This window comes from Arachis ipaensis, chromosome B5 (assembly GCF_059453495.1).
Source record: "Arachis ipaensis isolate K30076 ecotype BB chromosome B5, ASM5945349v1, whole genome shotgun sequence".
NCBI classification, from domain to species: domain Eukaryota; kingdom Viridiplantae; phylum Streptophyta; class Magnoliopsida; order Fabales; family Fabaceae; genus Arachis; species Arachis ipaensis.
The window spans coordinates 502,578-525,408 of NC_142440.1; the positions used below are offsets into that span (position 1 = coordinate 502,578).

The window sequence follows — 22,831 nt, forward strand, 5'->3', positions numbered from 1 at the left end:
ACGTTAATCGGTCGAGTTATAGCTCATTGATTACAAAATCTAGAATTATCAAGTGTAATATCACCCAAACTTTAGTGGAAGATTAGTATATATTATTTATAAATTGAATATTTAACGGGAAAATTTGATTTATTCTCCCCCATCCCATCCAAAAAAATAAATAAATAAATATTTTTTTCCTCAAAAGTGAACGATATGCTATGTTAATAATGACTAATGACCAATAGGTATCGGATTTTAGTGATCAATTAAGGTAATATTTATGTTTGTTAAGATCTCTTCTTAAATTTATCAAAGGGGGACGCCACATATATAAAAAAGGAAAGAAAAGCTTTACCTGGTTTCAAAGGACAACGATGGAGAATCTAATAAAAAAATATGGATTTGGAATTTAGTTTATCGATTTCTTTGGTCAAATTGGCCGGTCTAATAATCCGATTTTAACAACTATGATAAAAAGTACATTCAAAATTTCAAATATTCATAAGATCTTTAGAATTTAAATTCCTACACATAATAAATTTATATTTGCAATCCTTACCCATTAGAAAAGTTATTGTTCAATTTTGTTACAAGTACAAAAGATTTTGGTTAAAGAAAATTAAGGAATCATTAATCAAAATCAAGTAAATCATAAATCAACCCAACATCATCCTAAATTACATTTATGAATTTAGATATGTTTTGGCATTAAAATCCATTTCTTAATTATTTAATATAAATAATTTGAATTTAAAAGATCAAGTAAACCAATTTTTAACAAATAATACCATAGTCATACATGTCTGAGTCATTAAGTTAGTTATTAATAATATTTGGTTTGGTCTATAGATTCACTTTAACTCAAACACAATATTTAGACTTTCTATATTTGATCTATAATATCATATATTATTAGCAAATTGTGTTATTAGCTAGTTGCATGCTAGGTCCATGTCTAAATATCCCAAATTTTCAATTGTCTTGTAACTTTTGTTGAATGCCTTCTTTTAGGAAAATATCAAGTATTATAGGAAGAGTTTCAAGTGTACCGGAAACACTAGTATTTCAGTTGTTTTAACTGTTGATCTGGATTATAAAAAATATATATTAATTAAAATCAACGGTTAAAACAATTAGGACATCGATATTTTCCAGTACACTTGAAATTTTTCCAGTATTATAAACCTTTTCTTCTGTTATGCATGGTTTATGAATAGGATGATAAGCCAATTTGTTAACGATAGGTTTTTCTCAAGTTTCTCCATTGTCTCATTCTTTTTTTTTTTGGGGGGTAAATTTTGTTGTGTATCATTGAATCTCACCAGAACAAAAGAGACTTCCTTCTTCTCAAATGTCATTTGGGCTATTTCAACAGTAGGCCTGATTACGAATTGAAAGAACCTTGATTTTGAATTCCGAGGCAGATAATACCAAAAGATCATTTCAAGGAAGAACCACGCTTGAATCCAAAAATACAATGCAATCAGTCAATCAGACAATAGGGTACGTGTCCAAAAAATAATTGACAAATAGTATTAGACACACAATTTATGACCAATAAATAATAAAAGAAATTATTGTCCAAAAAAACAAAATCCATGACCAAAAGAAAAGATAATAATAATAATAATAATAATAATAATAATAATAATAATAAAAGTCTAATTTTTATTAATTTAGTTATTAGCTTACTAGTCTACTAAATTAAATGTCAGAAATTTTAATTCGACCATGTGACACGTAAGACCTTAATCTAATGATTATCATATATGCCTTGCAACAATTTTATCCGGATTCGAGTGTGAATGTCTTGTGGATCATATTATAAACATGTTAGATAGGCACCATACCAAAAGATCATGTTTAACGTTTTTTTTCTCTTTTTAGTTTTATTTGTGTCATAAGCAATTTAAAAACAACTCATAGAGTCGGTACTCCATTGCGGTGGAAACAATTTGCTTCCGTTGTCACAGTTGCGAATCTCTCATCATGTCCTTGCGAGTCTCTTCTCCTAGGGTTTGAAGAGTGTAGTGTTATTATCCGTAATACATCGTGCAAAGAGTCCTTACTAATGATAACTAGTGGAGTGACAAATATTAGTGTCCCAACGAGGTGGAGTACAAACAATGGCTGATGAAGGAGAATATGTAGAACCAATAGAATAGGAACCTGACGAGGAAGAAACACTTGTCGTGTATGATGAAGATGACATCTTAGAAAGTGTCAAAGTATGCGAAAATAGCATCATTGAAAAGCTAGTAACAAACAAAAACATCAATGTTACCTGGATCCAGACAGTACTATCCAATATATGGAGAAAACCAACAGGCTTAGAGTTATAGAAGTTCCAACCCAAGATCTATCAGTTCTTCTTCAACAAGGAGGCAAATCTGAACAAGGTGCTAAAAGGGGGTTCTTTAGGAATGCCTGGCTACTAGTGAAGAAATGGGAGAGAGCTGAAGATCAGATAGACAAAGACCTAGATAAGGTGGAGACAAAAATGCAGATCTAGGACCTACCAGAACACTGTAAAACACCAAAACATGGAGAAAAGATAGCTGCCTGTATGGGAGATGTAGTGAGCTACGAGTTGTTTGAAGCAGGAAAAGACCAAGTGAGATTCATTAAAGCAACTGTCAAAATGAGCATTAATACACCCTTCATGAAAGGAACAAACGTGGGGAGCAAGAAGGATGGCCTTACATGGGTAAACTTCAAGTATGAAAGATTACCAACAGTTTGTTACTACTGTGAAAAAGCAGGATATGAAGAAAACAACTATGAAAAAGGAAAACAAGATGAGGAAAGAGATATGTATAAATCCAAATCTCTTGGTCCCTGGATAAAATCAGATATTACTGGTGTTAGAGTTGATATAATAAACAGTAGAACAAATTAAATGAAAAACAACAAGAAGAAAATAAGGAAGAAGGAAAGCGTAAAGCAAGAATCACATAGAAACTAACGGAAAAACTGGCATGTTTGTCAATGGTGGACTTCTTTGAGGCCAACATTGGAAAAGATAACAGCCAGGCCCCTGCGATAACACTCCCAGGAACCTCCTCACCGAAGAGGAATCTGGAGGATGGGATAAAAAAGGAGAAGGAACTCCATGAGTTTAGAGGAAAAAAAAAACCATAGAAATCAACAAACAAGAGGAAGGACAAACCAAAGAAGAAACAAGGCCAGACTTGGAAATGAGTGTGAAGGAGAATAAGGAGATTGAAAAGGAAGCAAACTGGAAAGATAGGAAAAAGAAGAAAAAAGATGGAATTCCGCTACAGAAAATTACAAATCAAGCAAAGAAGAGAATGCAAGCACAGCAAGGAGATAGAAGAAACAAGCCAGCGATATACCAAATGATACAGAGAAAAAAATAGAAAAAAAAAACAAGGCACAAAAAAGAAAGACAATTGACAGAGATGAGATGGAGACTGAGGATAGGGAGACAAAATCTAAAAAACAATTCTCTGAAAATAAAATAGAAACGGTGGAGGCTGTAGAGCAGCCTCGCCGAAACCAATAAAGATCTTAAGCTAGAATTGTCGTGTGCTTGGGAACCCATGGATAATTAGAGCTCTAAACAAGCTCATTAAAACACAAACTCCCAACCTACTCTTCTTAATAGAGACTAGAAAAAAGGCGAATGAGATGATGAGATTAAGATATAAGGGTGGAATGAACAACATTATCGGTGTGGACTGCAGAGGTGATGGAAGACAAAGGGGGGGGTGGATTGGTTATTTTATGGGATAGGTCTCTGGAGGTTGAGATGATTTCTATGTCAAATAACTATCTTGACATGGAAGTGAGAGTAGTGGGCAGCGGTACTTGTTGGAGGGCAACGAGCTTCTATGGCTTTTCGGAGAGCCAAAATAAACAGGAAAGCTGGAAACTCTTGAGAACACTTGGAAAATTAAAGCTTACCCAAGAATACTGAACTTCATGTGGAGACTCTTACACTACTCCTTGCCAACGAAAAAGAGCCTGAACAGAAGAGAAATTAATTGTTCACCAATCTGCACCAGATGTTGGAATGAGGAAGAGACTGAGGAGCACATATTCAGGAATTGCGAATTTGAGAAAAGATTCTGGTTTGCCTCCCCGTTCACCCTTAGAACCGAAGTTGGAAGGGACACAAACTTGAAAAAATGGATAGTGAGTACAATAGAGATTCTCCATAAAGAAGAAAAGGAAATGTTCTGTACCACGATGAATCAATTGTGGAAGGCGAGAAACTCCATGGTGTTTAAGGAAAGGGTGCTACAGATAGAAGAAGAATTGGAAAAAGTTAGAACCTTCTTTGAGGAATTTTGGCAAATCCAGACCAGAGAGGAAACGAGGACAAGCAGAGGGAATGAACAGCAGCGTCCATCAATATAAAATTGGGAGTGCCCACCAGACTCTGTCTTGAAAGTTAATGTGAACACTGCAATTTTCAAAAATTTTAATGGTAGTATAGGAGTGGTAGTTAGAGACAATTGGGGCCAAATAATGACAGCAGCTTCATGGGTCATACTGTACCCACTTGAACCCCGAGAAGTAGAGGCTTATGCAGCCTTTGTTAGTATAAAATTAATAATAGAGTGTTGTTTTACTAATATTATATTAGAGAGTGACAATATAGAGGTAGTAAATGCTCTCAGAAAAGGAGGTAATTTGGACTCTTATTTTAAAATTTTTATCATTGATGTCCGGAATCTAATAAGTAATTTTAGATCAGTTAGTTTCAATCATATAAAAAGAGGTGGAAACAAAATTGCTCATAAATTAGCATAATTAGCGCCTACCAATCTAAATTCTCATAAACTCAATTTGGCGTTGCTGAACCTTGTAGTTCCGTTGAATGAATTTCCTCCCTTTCCAGTCAAAAAAAAAAAAAAATTCAAAAACAACTCAATATATATTTGAATTAACAATGTACAAATTTAAAAGTCTAAATGCAAATATATATTTAATTAATTAGGCCATTATATAGAACTTTTTTTAATGCCATGTTGCCATAACAAACATTTTTTTAATTATTTTGCAAAATAAAAGGAATAAATATACAAGTAATCTTTTTATAGATTTCTCTTATTAATTAAGGAGGATGTCATAGTTCTTCACTTCTTGATGCAAAATATTCCACAAAGATAAGTAGACGTAGATAACAACCAAATAATAATTAAAAAGTTAACTAGTCTCAGTGTAAAGACATTCTTGGCTGATCAATTTTATGAACTCGATCAAACGATCCAAGTTATCGTAAGAAGAACCTCTTTCACTCACATTTTTTCGAGCCAAAATCGCCAATTTCTCTGCCGATTGAAGAAATTCCTCCTTCCTATTAACCATAACATCATTGACCATGTTCTCCACAACGTTCCTATCACAAACATCTTTCATGTCCAACCCAACCTTCCAAGAGTCACTCACCAACCTGCTATTCACCTGTTGATCCGCAAAGTATGGCCAGCAAATCATAGGCACACCAGCCACCACACTTTCTATGGTCGAGTTCCACCCACAATGCGTCATGAATGCACCAACGCTTTTGTGTGAAAGAACTTCCACTTGCGGCACCCACCCAACCATTAACCCCTTTTCTTTGGTTCCCTCCACCAACTCTGCCGGTATACTCTCATCTTTGCCTTCTCCGGCGGCTATCATGTCTGACCGCACCACCCATAAAAATCGTATCTTACTGTTAACCAAACCGTACCTAAATGAAAAAATATGTACCAAAAGTTTAATTACATAATAATTAGGAAAAGTATATATTAATACGTCATAGATCATTGATATATTAGTGATTTATAATTAGATACCAATAAAATCTAAAATATAAATATCGAAGAATTTATTTGTTATTTTTTTTTAAATTAAATTTTGAATACGAATAAGAATATGAGTAATAACATAGCAACTAATATGTATGAATACGAAGTCATGAATCTATCATTTATATTTGATATTCATTAAATAATTTTATGACAAAAAAATATGATTATTTTAGTAGTTGATTTTTAGTATCAATATGAATAATTTTAAAAATATAATTAGTCGTGTATTTATAAAATTTAATAAAGATAACATAATTTGATATTAGTATATATATATATATATATATATATATATATATATATATATATACAATTGTATTACCTGTATAAAAAATAAAAACTTACTTAAAGTTACTTTACGAAAAATTAATAATTAATAATTATTAGATCATAATTTAGTCAAATATTCGGTTATTAATGTAAAAGTAGGTGTATGTGATTTTTTTCGAAAGAAAGCCACTTAGATAAAAATATTAAAAATATTTTTTTAAAGTTATTTTTTAATAATTAAAATTTTACACATATAACTAATTAAATTGTATAAATTTTATTAAGAGAAAGTCTAGGGGACAGTAGATTTTGTGGTTTTTAGCCATCAATTAGCCAATCATTGATATTTTTAATGGTGTGAGATTGCGTCTAATGATGTAAAATTATTCAATTTTCTTTTGATGATTAAGTACTGGCCAAAATTTAACAAAAGTGCTGGCCTTCTAACACTCATCTTTTATTAAAATTAAACTGGACAAATCAGTTTAGGCGAAACTAATAAATTAAATTTTGAATCCGTCTAAATTAATATTTTTTTATATAAAATAACTACAATATCTCTATTATAAAAAATAACTAAAATACCCCTATATATATATATATATATATAAATTTTAAAAACTATAAATTCTAATAATATGTCGACAAAAAAAAAAAGATTAGAATTTAGAATTTTTAAAATTAATATATAGAATAAAAATATTTTAGTTATCTTTTATAATAAGAGTATTATAGTCATTTTTTATAAAAATAATTTTAATTTAGATAACTTCAAATTTTCACTATTTTTTTTGTCAAATTAATTTATCTACCTAATTTTATAAAAAATGACACAAATTTTAATCATTCACTTTTCCGAAATAATAAGCGATTAATAAATAAGCTACACAATTGTATAGCAACACTATATGAGGGACGTGCAAATTGTACCAAAACTCCAAGAGACTCTCCCTTGTCATGGTAGTGATGCTACCAAAGCTCACGTATATCACCGATCTCAATGGCTGAGAATCGAGCCACGCCATGCAACTTGTGTCCTCTTCCCGTATGCTGTTGTTTGACGTCGTTGTATTGGTGGCTGTTGGTGCTCTGCATGCACGGTGTAGATGGAGAGGGCCGACGGTGAAGATGGTAGGGAAGCGGAGGCGTAGGTGGAACAGCGCAGGGGATTCAAGATCATCAAAGGAGTTGAATATGACGGCGCGTGCACGGAGCGTTTGGTGGGTCTCGGAGACAATGGTTTCAAGAGGAATGATCGGTTCGCCCTTGGCACGGTTTGGACGACAGAAACTTGGGAGGTCGCGACATCGGAGCAAGTTTTCCATTCCTGGTATGGTGGTTATGATGCGGTCCATGTCTTCTTCCCCTTCATGGACTTAGTCATGAGATCATTTTGCACATGGTAATGGAGAACTTAGAACTATATGTCATATAGCACAAAAAGATGAATGCGCCATTCTTATAACTTTTAACTTCAGATTATTTTTTCAACTGAATAATAATACAGTAGTAAAGAGTAATTTAATATTCTTTCAAATTGGTCCTCAAAATTTATGCCATCAGATAGATTTATCCCTAAAAAAATTAATGAGAAATTCGATGTTAGTCTTTTTTATTATAATAAGTCGTAAGTATCAGCACCATTTGACCTGGCTAAGACTAACCGAGATATTTTAATAATCTAATTTTTGTTTGTTAGTTTGTTAATTCCTAAGCTTAAAAAAGGGACAAAATTTGTGAGTTTTTGTGGCCAAGTATCAACGTCCCCTGTTGGGCTAAGAAGCAATCCAAAATATCTAATAATGGTACGAAAAGTGGTAGCAGCTTAGATAAGATAGTACAGAAATAATGTGGACACCGTAAATCTTTCATCTTTTACTCATTAGATTGGAAAATATGATAATTTTTTTTATTTAAAAAGCCCTAAAAAAACATTTTAAGAAGAAAAAAAATATTTTAGTTATTAAAACAGACTATATTAAAATGTATAATGATTCATGAAATATATATTGTTTATTTATTTTGATTAGTATGTATCGATAATGAAAATATTACACTACCAGCGGTAAGCTATAAATTTTTATTTATTATATTATATAAAAATAATTAATAAAATGCATGGTACTATAACATTCAAAAGTTTAAACTGCTAATAATCTAAATTAAATCTACTAGCAAATACATATTTAAAAAGGTGAAAATTCAGGTGAAGTAGTCGACTTCATGTGAAGTTGATAATCGAGAGTCGTTAGATGAAAATTTAGTCAAATCCGTCAAATCATTATCTAACAGCTCTCAGATATCAATTTCACCTGAGTTTCCACCTGGGTACGGCGCACTTACCTGTAACGGGGAGTTCATTGGAATCAAAGAGGTATGGAATCCAGAAATAAGTCCAGAAACAAGAAGCACCGATGGTCCGAAAATGAATACTTGCTACTCCAACTTCTTCAGCCATATCATTCGCCAACTTCCCGAAAAACCCATCAGCCACCAAACAAGTCACCTTCTCTTTTACCAAAATGTCCCTTAGAAGAGGCTTACCATGCACCTTCACCGAATGAAGCGGCTCCATAGCTTGCTCCCCTGACCGAGGGTGCTCCTCCGGTAGACCATCAGGGATGCTCTTAAACCGGAGCGTAGGGTAGCGAGCTGCAAGGGATTCTATGTGGGCGAAGCGCGTGAGGCGGTTGTGGATGTGTTCTGTGTTGAGGAAAGTAACGTGGAGGTTGCGGAGTGCAAGAAGCTGAGCAAGGTTTAGCATGGAGTTTACGTGTCCCTGTGCTGGACACGGGAAAATCAGAACATGAACTGAACATGTTTGCTGTAGTTTCATTTTCTGTGTGGTTGTTAGTATGAATTATTTTTCAGCTTTTGGAGGAAGCTTAATTTCCTATAATGGAAGTTAAAGTTTGGAAGGGAATGGGATCATATATACTGATAGATTCTCTGACTAGAAAAATTACTTTTAGTCGCGATTTATTTATTAGCAAATGAATATGTATTAGTCAATTAAGTTGAAAATTGATTAAATTGTATGATAATAAAAAGACATTTTATATAATATATGTATATTTGTCCCAGTATTAAAAAATTTTAGATCCGTCAATGCACACGTGGTTCACGTTTCTATATAATTATGCTTAACGCATATAATTCTATCAAGTAGAGGTAGATAACAAACAAAAAATTATTTGCTTATTGGAATTTGGAACATTCAAATCCCATAAATTGCAATTGGCCATTTCTAAATGCTAACTAGTCTCAGTGCGAAGATGTTCTTGGCTGATCAATTCTATGAAATCAATCAAACGGTCCAAGTTGTCGTAAGAAGAACCTCCTTCACTCACACTTTCTCGAGCCAAAACTGCCAATTTCTCTGCCGATTGAAGAAACTCCTCCTTTCTATTCACCATTACATCTTTCACCATGTTCTCCACAACGTTCCTATCACAAACATCTTTCATGTCCAACCCAACCTTCCAAGAGTCACTCACCAACCTGCTATTCACCTGTTGATCCGCAAAGTATGGCCAGCAAATCATAGGCACTCCAGCCATCACACTCTCTATGGTCGAGTTCCACCCACAATGCGTCATGAACGCACCAACACTCTTGTGTGCAAGAACCTCCACTTGTGACACCCACCCAACCATTAACCCTCTTTCTTTAGTTCCCTCCACCAACTCTGCCAGTACACTCTCATCTTTGCCTTCTCCGGCGACTATCATGTCTGACCGCACCACCCATAAAAATCGCATCTTACTGTTAACTAAACCGTACCTAAATGAAAAAATATGTACCAAGAGTTTAATTAGACAATAATTAATATAATATTACAATATATAATAGATCATAATATTTTTTTTTATATGTACTTGAATTTCAAATTAAATATGAATATCTTTATTAAATATAAAAACTTCGTAATATATGGATGCCAAAAATTAGCTATAAATCAAACATTTATAGAAATTAAATGACTACTCACATTAAGATGTATGTCTTTTATGCATGCCTTTATGTGAAAATTTTATTTAAGAAGTTGATATATATTTATTATATTAAATAATTTAGTAAAAATTACAAAAAAAAATTAATAAAATATATTAAAGTATCTAACCATTTACACAAATATATTTTGGTATGATTAGTCACGTGAGATTATATTTGGTATTCACCAAAGAAACAAAAAAGTAATTTTAAAAATATAATTAGTCACATATTTATAAATTAAAATTAATAAAAGTAACTCAGTTTGATATTGATATGTATATAATCATAAGTGATAATTAATGTAGAGTTAATTTTATATAAAAGTAATAGTTAAAAATTATTAAATGATAATTTAATTAAATTTATTAAATTATTTAACAATTTTTAATTAATAATTTTTATATGAAGTCAAATTTTCTTAAATTTCTACCGTAGATATATTATGTATATATAAAAAAAATAAGGGTAAAGTATATTTTTTGTCCTGAAGTTTGACAAAAGTTTCAAAAATACCTTTAAGTTTTATTTTGTTTCAATTTTGTCTCAAAAGTTTTCGATCTGTATCAAATATACCCTTGGCGGCTAATTTTTCAAAAAATTTAAGACCAATTCAACAACAATTTCATAAGAACAACCCTCAACACAAGCAAATTAAGCATCATTTTCATGCATTATTGTTAGATTGGTCTTAAATTTTTTGAAAATTTAGTCGTCGGGGGTATATTTGATGCAAATCAAAAATTTTTGGGACAAAATTGAAACAAAATAAAACTTAAGGGTATTTTTAAAACTTTTGCCAAACTTCAGGACAAAAAAATATACTTTACCAAAAAATAAATCACTAAAGTAAAGTATTTGTGAAATGTAAATTATACCAAAACTCCATGAGACTCTCCTTCGTCATGGTAGTTAAGCTACCAAAGCTGACGTATATGACTGATCTCAATGGCTGAGAATCGAGCCACGCCATGCAACTCATGTCCTCTTCCCAGATGCTATTGTTTGACGTCACTGTATTGGCGGCGGTTGGTGCTCTGGATTGGCGATGTTGATGGAGAGGGCCGACAGTGAAGATGGTAGGGAAACGGCGGCGTAGGTGGGACAACACAGGGGCTTCAAGATCATCAAAGGTGTTCAATATGACGGCGCGTGCACGGAGCGTTTGGTGGGTCTCAGAGACGATGGTTTCTAGAGGAATGAACGATTCACCACCCTTGGCCCGGTTTGGACGACAGAAACTTGGGAGGTCTCGACATCGAAGCAAGTTTTTCATTCCCGGTATGGTGGTTATGATGCGGTCCATGTCCTCTTCCCCTTCAAGGATTTTGGACATAACATACCACATGGTATTAGTCATCACATCCTTTTTCTCATGCTCATCCTTTTTGGGATCGGAGGTCCATGTTTAATTTCTTTTATTTCTAAGTTTAAGGGACTAATTGATCTTATATAAACAAGTATAAACATTAAGGTGACTACTGCAAAAAGAAAGTTTGAAACTAATATAGATTTAATTTATTATAAAAAAAAGTAAGTATTATTTTAGTCCCTAACGTTTTGGGTCAAAATTAAAATTGTTCCTCACGTTATTTTTTATTTAGAATCATCCCAAACATTTTATTTCATATTAAAATTGTCATTTTTAATAAAAAAAATTATAAAATAAAAAAAAACGCGAAGGAAGAAAGAAAAAAGGGAAAGGACGCGAGGGGAACGGCGCCGGTGAAGCTTAGAGCCGCCGTCGCCGTCGGGAATCAGAGCTCACGAGTGAGAGAGGAGACGCAAGCCAGGAAGAGAACTCGTCGTCGCGCTCTGCCACTGCCGCCGCTGCTACCGACCTCGCTGCTGCATCTCGCCGCCTCACCTCGCGCGCCTCGCCACTGCACCTCCCCATTTCTGCTTCTGTTTCTACTTTTTACTTCGGCCTCTGCTTTCTGCTTCTTTTTGTTCGGCCTTTGCTTTTTGCTTCTGCTTCTATTTTTTGTTTCGGCTTCTGCTTAAGCTTCTGCTTCTTTTGCTTCTGCTTGAGCTTCTGTTTTTTTTTTATCTTCTGCTTCTGTGTCTGCTTCTGTTTCTGTTTTTGTTTTTAATTCTGATTTTGATTTGTTATTTTCTGATTTTATTGTTGTTGTATGTTGATTTTGTTGTTGAATTTGATGTTGTTATTTCTGAATTTGAATAATGTGTTATTGTTGGTGTTATTGAATCTGATTATTAGTATTTGATAGGAATAAAAGTGGTAAAGGTGCTGCTGGTGGTGAAGAGTATTTTTGTCCATAAAAAATTAAAAATACGATTTTAATACAAAATAAAATGTTTGGGACGATTCTAAACAAAAAATCACATGAAGGACGATTTCGATTCTATCCCTAAGTATTATGAACCAAAACAATACTTACCCCTAGAAAACAAAACTGAATGGACAAAATTTGTGGGTTTTTATCAGGGATAAGGCGGAAAGGAAAGTGAAGTAAGAGCAATCCAAAAACATCGAATAATGGTATAAAAAGTGGTAGTAACGTAGATAAGATAGTACAGAAATAACGTGCACAACCACCACAATGTAAATATTTCATCTTTTACTCGAATTAAAAAATAAGATAAATTTTTGTTTTGGAAAAAATCCTGAAAAATATTTTAAGCAGAAAAAAAAAAATAATATTATACATTTAAATTTTTTTATTAACCAAGTTAGTTTAACATAACAAAAATTAGTTATAATTAGTATTATTTTAGGTCTTACTATTTAATTTTATAGACTTAGTTCATAAAAAAATTTGTATGTGTAGTTACTTGAAAAAAAATATAGTTATTAAAACAAAGATTTTATTGAAATGTAGCATAAATAAACCCTTCTGATTATATTGAAATGTGTATTATTGTCCCATTATGGATCAGAAACTATTACATTATCAGTGCTAAACTATAACTTTTTTTATTTATTATGTTATATAAAAAATAATTAATAAAAATGCGTGCTGTAACATTGAAATTTTACACGGCTAATAATAATCTAAATTAATAAATCTACCAGATAGATATTTAAAACATATTTTTCATGGGATATTTTCGGTGGTGTACTATTGTAATAGGGAAAGAAGATAAGGAATATGAGGCACATAGCATACCTGTAATAGGGAGTTCATTGGAATCAAAGAGGTACGGAATCCAGAAATAAGTCCAGAAGCAAGAAGCTCCTATGGTCCGAAAATGAATAATTGGTACTCCAATTTCTTCAGCCAAATCATTCCCCAACTTTCCGAAATAGCCATCAGCCACCAAACAAGTCACCTTTTCTTTCACCAAAATGTCTCTCAAAAGAGGCTTACCATGCACCTTCACCGAATGAAGCGGCTCCAAGGCTCGCTCCCCTGAGCGAGGGTGCTCCTCCGGTAGACCATCGGGGATGGTCTTAAATCGGAGTGTAGGATAGCGAGCCGGGAGGGATTCTATGTCGGCGAAGCGCGTGAGGCGGTTGTGGATGTGTTCGGTGTTTAGGAAAGTGACGTGGAGGTTGCGGAGTGCAAGGAGCTGAGCAAGGTTTAGCATGGAGTTGACGTGGCCCTGTGCTGGACATGGGAAGATCAGAATATGAGCTGAAGATGTTTGCGGCGGTTTCATTTTTCGTGTGCTGGTTGAGATTACAACTCCTGGGGGAAAGCCTAATTTCCTATATGATGGAAGCTAAGCTAAGGTTTGGAAGGGAATGAGAGTATGGTACCATTTATAATCATATAGTATATAGATTCTTATGGGCAAATAATGTATGATTATGTGCAAGTGGTATTCTTTGAATTTTTAATTTTTTTTATAGCCAAATCCGTCCACTAATGGAGCTTTTAACCAAAAAAAATATATAGGACATATATTAAATAATCTAAATAATAGATTAAAATAAATTATAAAATTAATTTTAAAATTTAAACATTTAGAAGTAGAATTAATATTTTTTAACATATTTATACAGTAACAGTAGTTTACTAATTATTTTTAAATTAAAAAGTTATTATGTGCTTTTTTTATTTTTCGTAAGCGGGATACGGAGACTTTTTTTTTCTTCTTCTTCCACCTCTTTTTTATTTTTTTTATTGGTTATCGTCCTCATTTTCTTTTACATAATTCTTATTTTAGTGTTATTATTGTTGCTACTGTCATCATTATGGTCGCTGCAACCGTTACCACTGTTGGGTTGTTTTTTTTTGTTGTTGTTAGTTAATTTTTTCTCTTTATTTTTTTGTTATCATCTTCCTTTTATTTTTATTATTATTATTATTATTATTATTATTATTATTATTATTATTATTCTCGTCGTTTTCATATTTTTTTTATATATTTTTAAAAAATTAGATCACAATAAATTTTTATGTACAACACATAAATTTTAATGTATAATATAAAAATTTTAGTATATAACACAAATTTTTAAAGGATTACATGATTGAAAATATTATTGACTCAATCAACAAAATACACACAATGACACAATATATAAATGTTAGTATACATCACATAAATTTTAAGGTAATTCACCTTGATAAGTCAATGAGTGTAAAAAATTACACCAATCAGTCAAAACCAAAATCGGTCTATGAATCAACCAAGACACACTTCTATATAGTTCGAATTACCTTAATTCGAACCTCACTCTCAATGTAATTCGAATCACACTGATTCGAATTACACACACGTAATCCTAGGTAATTCCAATAGGAGTGATTCGAATTACTCAATTTTGGTTGCTAGTAGTAATTCGAATTAGGTTGTTTCGAATTACTCAAGAGTTGGCTATAAAAGGAGTTCGCACCAACCTCATTCGAACCACTTTTCCAATCACATACCCCACTAAATTCTAAAGAAATTAAAACGACCCAAAACGACTCCAACAAAGGCTTAAGCAGGATATTCAGCCTATGAGGGATAATCCAGACAGACTGTATCATTTGGATGGAGTAGCCCATATAGCCGGGGTCATTAACGAAGAGATTAGTACGAAATCTTTTTTTTTTTTTAAAGTAGGATTAAGTAACTTATTTATTTGTTTATATACGTTATGTTAGTAGTTTTGATAGTAAATGACGTTGGTAACATTGTATGTGAATGATTTTATAAGTTTCGTTAGTGATATTGTATGTGGTTTCGTAAGCGATTTTACTAGCGGTTTTGTAAATGGCATTGTTAGTGGTTATGTTGGTGACTTTGTTAGTGGTTTTAGGATGATTTAGTTAGTGGTTGTGCTTGTGGATTTACTTGTGAATTTGCTTGTGGTTTTACTTGTGGTTTAGTGAGTAGTTTTGGTGGTGGTATTGTTAGTAGTTTTGTTGGTGGTTTTGTTAGTGGTTTCGTTAGTGGTTTTGTTGTGGTTTTGTTAGTGGTTTTGTTAGCGAATCAACTTTGTTTGTGAATGATTAAATCTGTCACTAATTATCTGGTCCATTATATGTGCAGCCCCACCGATGCATCTCGAGCATGCGACGGCAGCAGGGCATGCGACTGGACGAGAGGTACGTTCACTATAAAGAATTCGGCACCCTATCCACTATACCAACCTTTCCTCCTCCACTACAGTTGAGATCAACAGCGAACGACGGGGAGGCGACAGGTTCGTCTAGATGTTCATTCACTGGGACGGATGAAGATGCAATAACAAGTCTGGAGCTAGAATCAGCTACCGTGCCTATCGTGTGGGTATTCCGGTTCGAAACTCCCGAGCTAGATACCACATCAACCAACTTCGCCAACAGCTAAGGTGTCCTAACCTCGGGAAACTGCCGACGACAATGAAACAGGACCTGCAAGTCCTCATCACTCCCTATCATGAAACAATCATACTTCACGATTTTCTTGCAGCACTGAGATCGGAATGCGATAGAATAACTTCTTAACCCGTTTCACGCCTTGTAGACCAAATTTCAGTAGTATAGAATTCACAAGGTCATCATAGCTCGTCATAGGCCTCATAAAAATACTTAGAGGATCCTTATCAGTGTGAACTTCACACCAGATCGTGTTTTCCTCTTAATCGATCCTTTGTGATGAACCAAAACTACAAAACTCTCCTCACTAGCCATTTTCTCACTCTAATGAGATCAATTCACGTTCACACCATATTTATACACGTCTGGCCCTGTATAATTCGAATTATACATTCAGTAATTCGAATTACTTAGAGAAGCGTGTGTGTAATTTGAATCAGGTTTATTTGAATTAGTGGGTGTGTGCACGTGTGTGTAATTCGAATCAGTGTGATTCGAATTATATTGAGAGCGAGGTTTGAATTAGGGTAATTCGAACTATATATAAGTGTGTATTACTTGATTCATGAACCGATTTTGGTTTTGGTTTATTGGTGTAATTTTTTACACCCATTAGCTTATTAGGGTGAATTGCCCTAAATTTTAGTTCATAACACATCAATTTTATAGAGGATTACATGCCCAAAAATACATCGACTCACTCAACTAATAAAATATGTTCGCAACAAAAATTTATATATTATATGAAAATACTTATGAAAAAAAGAAAAATAATGACATATGCGCATATTTTTTTTATTAAACTTGTGTCATCTTAATTGGACTTATTACAAAACTGCTTTTACATACAATATCATCAATGTAAAAATATGAAGTCGGGTCTTGTGGTGAAAATAATAAAATTAAGAGCAATTTTACTAGGAGGTAGAAAGATAATTGAGTTTCATGGGAACTAGCAGTGAATCACCATAAAGGATTAATAAGCAAAAATTATTTGCTTGGGACACTCACGTCCTAGAAATTGCAACTAGTCTCAGTTTGAAGATGTTCTTCGCGGATCAATTCTATGAAGTCAATCAAACGGTCCAAGTTGTCATAAGAAGAACCTCCTTCACTCACACTTTCTCGAGCCAAAACTGCCAATTTCTCTGCCGATTGAAGAAACTCCTCCTTCCTATTCACCATTACATCTTTCACCATGTTCTCCACAACGTTCCTATCACAAACATCTTTCATGTCCAACCCAACCTTCCAAGAGTCACTCGCCAACCTGCTATTCACCTGTTGATCCGCAAAGTATGGCCAGCAAATCATAGGCACACTAGCCACCACACTCTCTATGGTCGAGTTCCACCCACAATGCGTCATGAATGCACCAACGCTTTTGTGTGAAAGAACTTCCACTTGTGGAACCCACCCAACCATCAACCCTCTTTCTTTGGTTCCCTCCACCAGCTCTGCCGGTACACTCTCATCTTTGCCTTCTCCGGCGGCTATCATGTCTGATCGCACCACCCATAAAAATCGCATCTTACTGTTAATCAAACCGTACCTAAATGAAAATATATGTACCAAGAGCTTAATTAGATAATCATTATTATAATATAACAATATATGATGGATCATAATATATTTTTTTTATATGTACTTGAATTTCAAATATGAATATCTTTATTAAATATAGAAACTTCGTGATATTTGGATCCCAAAAATTAGCTATAAATCAAACATTTATAGAAATTAAATGACTACTCACATTAAAATGTATGCTTTTATGTCGTTATGTGAAAATTTTATTTAAGAAATTGATATTTATTATATTAAATAATTTAGTAAAAATCACAAAAGATAATAATAAAATATATTAAATTTTCTACCAATTTACATAAACATATTTTTGATATGATTAGTCACTTAGAGATTATATTTTGTATTCACAAAAGAAACAAAAAAAAATAATTTTATAAATATAATTAATTAGTCACATATTTATACGGTTTTATTAGATAAATAATGACTTTTATAAATAATATAAAAAATAAATTTTAAAATTGACCTAATAAAATAAAAAAATACTCTACTCCAAATTATCTCCTAAACCCTAACATTAGAATAATTATTCGCACACCTAGGGAATTAAACATCTAGCTATTATTAATTGTGTATGAGTAAATCGAATAAAAAAGAATAACCATCAAATTAAGAATAACCAACATAATTATCTGCATACTTATTGAATTGAACATCTAGCTAGGGGGTGGCAAGCGAGGAGGCACGCCCCACCCCGTCCCGCCTAGTGAGAGGCGGTTCTACAATCCCACCCCGCCCTGTCTAACTGTGAGTTGGCGGGCTTTGCACGCCAAAACTCCTTTTTTTTTTTTTTTACTATTAACTACTAAATAATATTTATAATTTCACAATCATATTATTAAATTTATAATTTCTAAAAGTATAAAAAATTATATTTTTTATATTTACAAACATTAAAGTCTTTGTAATAATAAATATTTAATAAACATAATTATAAACTAAGTTTTCATCCAAAACATAATTATAAATATTGTCTCCAAAATAAAATAAACATAATCCAAAACATAATTATAAATATTGTTTCCAAAACAACATAAACATCATCCAAAATACTCGATTTTCATTTTCATACTTTTGTAAGTTGGGTTGAGAAAAATTGGGTTTTAGTAACAAAATTACAAAAATACCTCCTTACAAAAAAAACTAAGCCCAACAAGAAAGCCCGTCCTGCCTCGTCAAAGCTCGCAGTTTAAGCAGTGTGAGTTAGACGGATTTTTACTTTCTGACAGGCCCAATTTTTCAGTCTGACCCATCTTTTTTTGGTGAGTTACGCAAAGCAACCCGACAAATTTAAGCCCATTTACTACCTTTACATCTAATATATTTAATGTTTATATTATTTAATATTCTCATTCTCTTCCTATACTTTTTTAAAGTCAAATTAAAAAAAATAACTCAATTTAATATATATATATATATATATAAATTCAACTACTGTCCATGTAAAATTAATAATTAAAAATTATTAAATAATAATCTAATTAAATCTATCAAATTATTTAAAGTGAACCGCATATATTATGTATGCATACAAAAATCAATCACTAAAATAAAGTATTTGTGAAATGTAAATTGTACCAAAACTCCAAGAGACTCTCCCGCGTGACGGTAGTGACGCTACCAAAGCTGACGTATATGACTGATCTGAATGGCTGAGAATCGAGCCACGCCATGCAACTCATGTCCTCTTCCCAGATGCTGTTGTTTGACGTCATTGTATTGGCGGCGGTTGGTGCTCTGGATTCACGGTGTTGATGGAGAGGGCCGACTGTGAAGATGGTAGGGAAACGGCGGCGTAGGTGGGACAACACAGGGGCTTCAAGATCATCAAAGGTGTTGAATATGACCGCGCGTGCACGGAGCGTTTGGTGGGTCTCAGAGACGATGCTTTCGAGAGGAATGAACGGTTCACCCTTGGCCCGGTTTGGACGACAGAAACTTGGGAGGTCTCGACATCGAAGCAAGTTTTCCATTCCTGGTATGATGCTTATGATGCGGTCCATGTCCTCTTCCCCTTCGAGGATTTTGGACATAACATACCACATGGTATTAGTCATCACATCCTTTTACTCATAATGGTCATCCTTTTTTGGATCGGAGGTGCATGTTTAATTTCTTTTATTTCTAAGTTAATTGGTCTTATTATTTGTAAATTTAAAATTCAACATATATTACTAATATATAAACAAGTATAAACATTAAGGTGACTACTGCAAAAAGAAAGTTTGAAACTAATACAGATTTATTATAAAAACAAAAAAAAAACAAAACTGAAAGGACAATTTGTGAGTTTTTGATATCAGGGATAAGGCGGAAAGTGAAGTAAGAGCAATCCAAAAACATCCAATAATTGTATGAAAAGTGGTAGTAGCGTAGATAAGATAGTACAGAGATAACGTGCATTGGTCCCACTCACAAAAATTAATGATAAGAGATCACACTTTATTCTCTCAATTCTCTCAATTGTTAAAAGAAATTGAGAGGATGAATTTCCCCACAAGTATATATTTCATCTTTTACTCAAATTTAAAAATAAGATAATTTTTTGTTTTGAAAAAAATCCTGAAAAATATTTTAAGCAGAAAAAAAAAAGAGATCTAGTTATTAAGACAAAGATTTTATTGAAATGTAGCATAAATAAAACCTTCTGATCGATTATATTGAAATGTGTATTATTGTCACATTATGGATCAGAAACTATTACATTATCAGTGCCAAACGATAACTTTTTTTATTTATTATATTATATAAAAAATAAGGTAAAATAATTAATAAAAATGCATGCTATAACCTTCAAATTTTACACTACTAATAACAATCTAAGGTGAATAATACAATAAAGATTTTATAATTGTTTTTATGTAAAAATATTCTTTTTTTATTTTTGGATGATAAATTAGATAATTAGATTTTGATATTTATAAAAGTGTTATTTTTGTTTAAAGTATATAAATAAATCATAATTTTAAATAAAATATTTTTATAAAAATATGTTTTTGCCATTTTTATATGAGTAATTGCCATAATCATATGTATGATACAGTAAGAAACAAAATAAGGAATATGAGGCACATAGCATACCTGTAATAGGGAGTTCATTGGAATCAAAGAGGTACGGAATCCAGAAATAAGTCCAGAAGCATGAAGCTCCTATGGTCCGAAAATGAATAATTGGTACTCCAATTTCTTCAGCCAAATCATTCCCCAACTTTCCGAAATAGCCATCAGCCACCAAACAAGTCACCTTTTCTTTCACCAAAATGTCTCTCAAAAGAGGCTTACCATGCACCTTCACCGAATGAAGCGGCTCCACGGATCGCTCCCCTGAGCGAGGGTGTTCCTCCGGTAGACCATCAGGGATGGTCTTAAACCGGAGTGTATGGTAACGAGCCGGGAGGGATTCTATGTCGGCAAAGCGCGTGAGGCGGTTGTGGATGTGTTCGGTGTTTAGGAAAGTGACTTGGAGGTTGCGGAGTGCAAGGAGCTGAGCAAGGTTTAGCATGGAGTTGACGTGGCCCTGTGCTGGACATGGGAAGATCAGAACATGAGCTGAAGATGTTTGCGGCGGTTTCATTTTTCGTGTGCTCGTTGAGATTACAACTCCTGGGAGAAGCCTAATTTCCTATATAATGGAAGCTAAGACAAGGTTTCGAAGGGAATGGGAGTATGGTAATGGTACCATATATAATCATATAATATATATAGATTCTTATGGGCAAATAATGTCTGATTATGTGCAAGCGGTATTCTTTGATTCTTACAGGCAACTCCGTCAACTAACGGAGCTTTTAACATAAGAAAAAGTATAGAGGAAGGACAACTAAATTTTCATTTTGGTCACTAAGATTTACACAATTATTTATTTTAGTCTCTGAGATTTAAAATTATCTATACTGAACCTCTACATTTAAGTCTGGACACTAATATGATCCTTCGACTATTTTCGGTAATGACCAAGCAAACGAGTGCTGAGATGGCACCCTCCCTACCATGCTGGATGATAAGTAAATGACGTCATTTACCCTAGACGCTCAAACAAGTCAGAAATGAAGAATAGTGGAGATAGAGAAGAAGAAGAATAATACTTTATTTTGGATTTTCATAGTTTCTTTTCCCTTCATATATAAAGCGACAACATTTCTGACTTGTTTGGATGTCAAGGGTAAACGGCGTCGTTTACTCATCATCCAACGTGGCAGAGAAGGTGCCATCTCAGCACTCCGTTTACCTAGTCATCTCCGGAAAGAATCGAGGGACTACATTAGTGCCCGAACTTGAATATAGAGGACCAGTATAGGTAATTTTGAATTTTTGGGACCAAAATGAGTAATCGCATGAATCTCATGGACTAAAATAGGGATTTAGTCGAGGAACGACATATGTATTCAACAACGCAAACAATAGATTAAAAAAAATATGAAATTAATTTTAAAATTAACACTTCTAAACACATTCATATTATCTATGGTTCCTCCTATTTCACCGTAACAGCAGCTTCGACCCCTGTCACACAGTTTCCATGGTGCCTGTTGGTCCGCATCCACATTTCATAGTCATCGCCGGTGAGAGTTTTGACACAAGGTGTTTGTCCATTAGAAAGTACCGCTGTCCCGCGATACCTGTGCAGCAGTTTTGCGATTCCGTGCTCCCACGCACCACCACTGTTGTTCACGACCCTAGTGCCTCCAGCGCAGCTATTGTCTCGTGATCACTGAGGGTGGTGCCGCTGCTGCTATACCAAGCACCTCTCCTGTGGAGTTACTATTTTTGGTGTTGAAGACTAGTGAATAGGATCAGATATGGAGTCATCAATTGGTGAAGGATGTTCATTTTATTATGTATGGAGATGATTTTTTCATTCTAAAGTGGATGTTTATTTGGGTATACAATTGGTATTTTATTTGATTTGCTTGATTCTGTATGCACATGCTTCGCAGGATATTCATTTTACTATGTATGCAGATGGTTATTTTCACTAAGATGTGGATGTATATTTGAGTTATACCATTTGGGTGAACGAAACAAAACGACACGCGATGGAAGTGGCGAAGACACAACGCAGCGGCGTAAAAACAAGGACAGAGGTGCAGCATTAAAAACAGTGACGGAACAAGACTTCTGACTCAGCGATGGTGCGACGTCACTTCGTGGGCTTCGAAATGAGCAGAACAACGGTGCGCAAAGGATGGAGATAAGATGCGACGGCACGTCGTTGACAAGGAGGCAGTAGTGTAGCGTGTCGGAGTGATGAGTTTCCTCACAAAATTAGTGACGGTGAGCAAGGATGGCACTGGGGAGCTTCAATGCTAGCGACAAGGCTGCGTGCTAGAATATGGGTAATGAGATAGCTACGATGAAAAAAACGATTTAGATTAGGAGTGGGTGAAATTAAGTAAAAGAGAGAATAAAAAATAA

At 33.7% G+C, this 22,831-nt stretch overlaps 3 protein-coding genes across 3 annotated transcripts; all 3 read right to left on the reverse strand.

Annotated features, from left to right (window-relative positions):
- Positions 1-5,034: 5,034 nt before the first annotated feature.
- On the reverse strand, positions 5,035-9,044 carry LOC107642282 (7-deoxyloganetic acid glucosyltransferase-like). The gene is made up of 3 exons (XM_016345586.3): positions 8,421-9,044; positions 7,008-7,443; positions 5,035-5,686 (listed from the first exon to the last, which is right to left on the reverse strand). The coding sequence occupies exons 1-3, from the start codon at positions 8,911-8,913 to the stop codon at positions 5,158-5,160; spliced, it is 1,458 nt and encodes a 485-aa protein (XP_016201072.1). The 5' UTR covers positions 8,914-9,044; the 3' UTR covers positions 5,035-5,157.
- Positions 9,045-9,185: 141 nt separating this feature from the next.
- LOC107642281 (7-deoxyloganetic acid glucosyltransferase) lies at positions 9,186-13,838 on the reverse strand. Its single transcript, XM_088486238.1, has 3 exons — positions 13,202-13,838; positions 10,949-11,387; positions 9,186-9,860 (listed from the first exon to the last, which is right to left on the reverse strand). The coding sequence occupies exons 1-3, from the start codon at positions 13,692-13,694 to the stop codon at positions 9,332-9,334; spliced, it is 1,461 nt and encodes a 486-aa protein (XP_088342364.1). The 5' UTR covers positions 13,695-13,838; the 3' UTR covers positions 9,186-9,331.
- A 2,863-nt stretch (positions 13,839-16,701) lies between these two features.
- Positions 16,702-21,657, reverse strand: LOC107639903 (7-deoxyloganetic acid glucosyltransferase-like). The gene is made up of 3 exons (XM_088486236.1): positions 20,498-21,657; positions 18,995-19,430; positions 16,702-17,378 (listed from the first exon to the last, which is right to left on the reverse strand). The coding sequence occupies exons 1-3, from the start codon at positions 20,988-20,990 to the stop codon at positions 16,841-16,843; spliced, it is 1,467 nt and encodes a 488-aa protein (XP_088342362.1). The 5' UTR covers positions 20,991-21,657; the 3' UTR covers positions 16,702-16,840.
- Between the last annotated feature and the right edge of the window lie 1,174 nt (positions 21,658-22,831).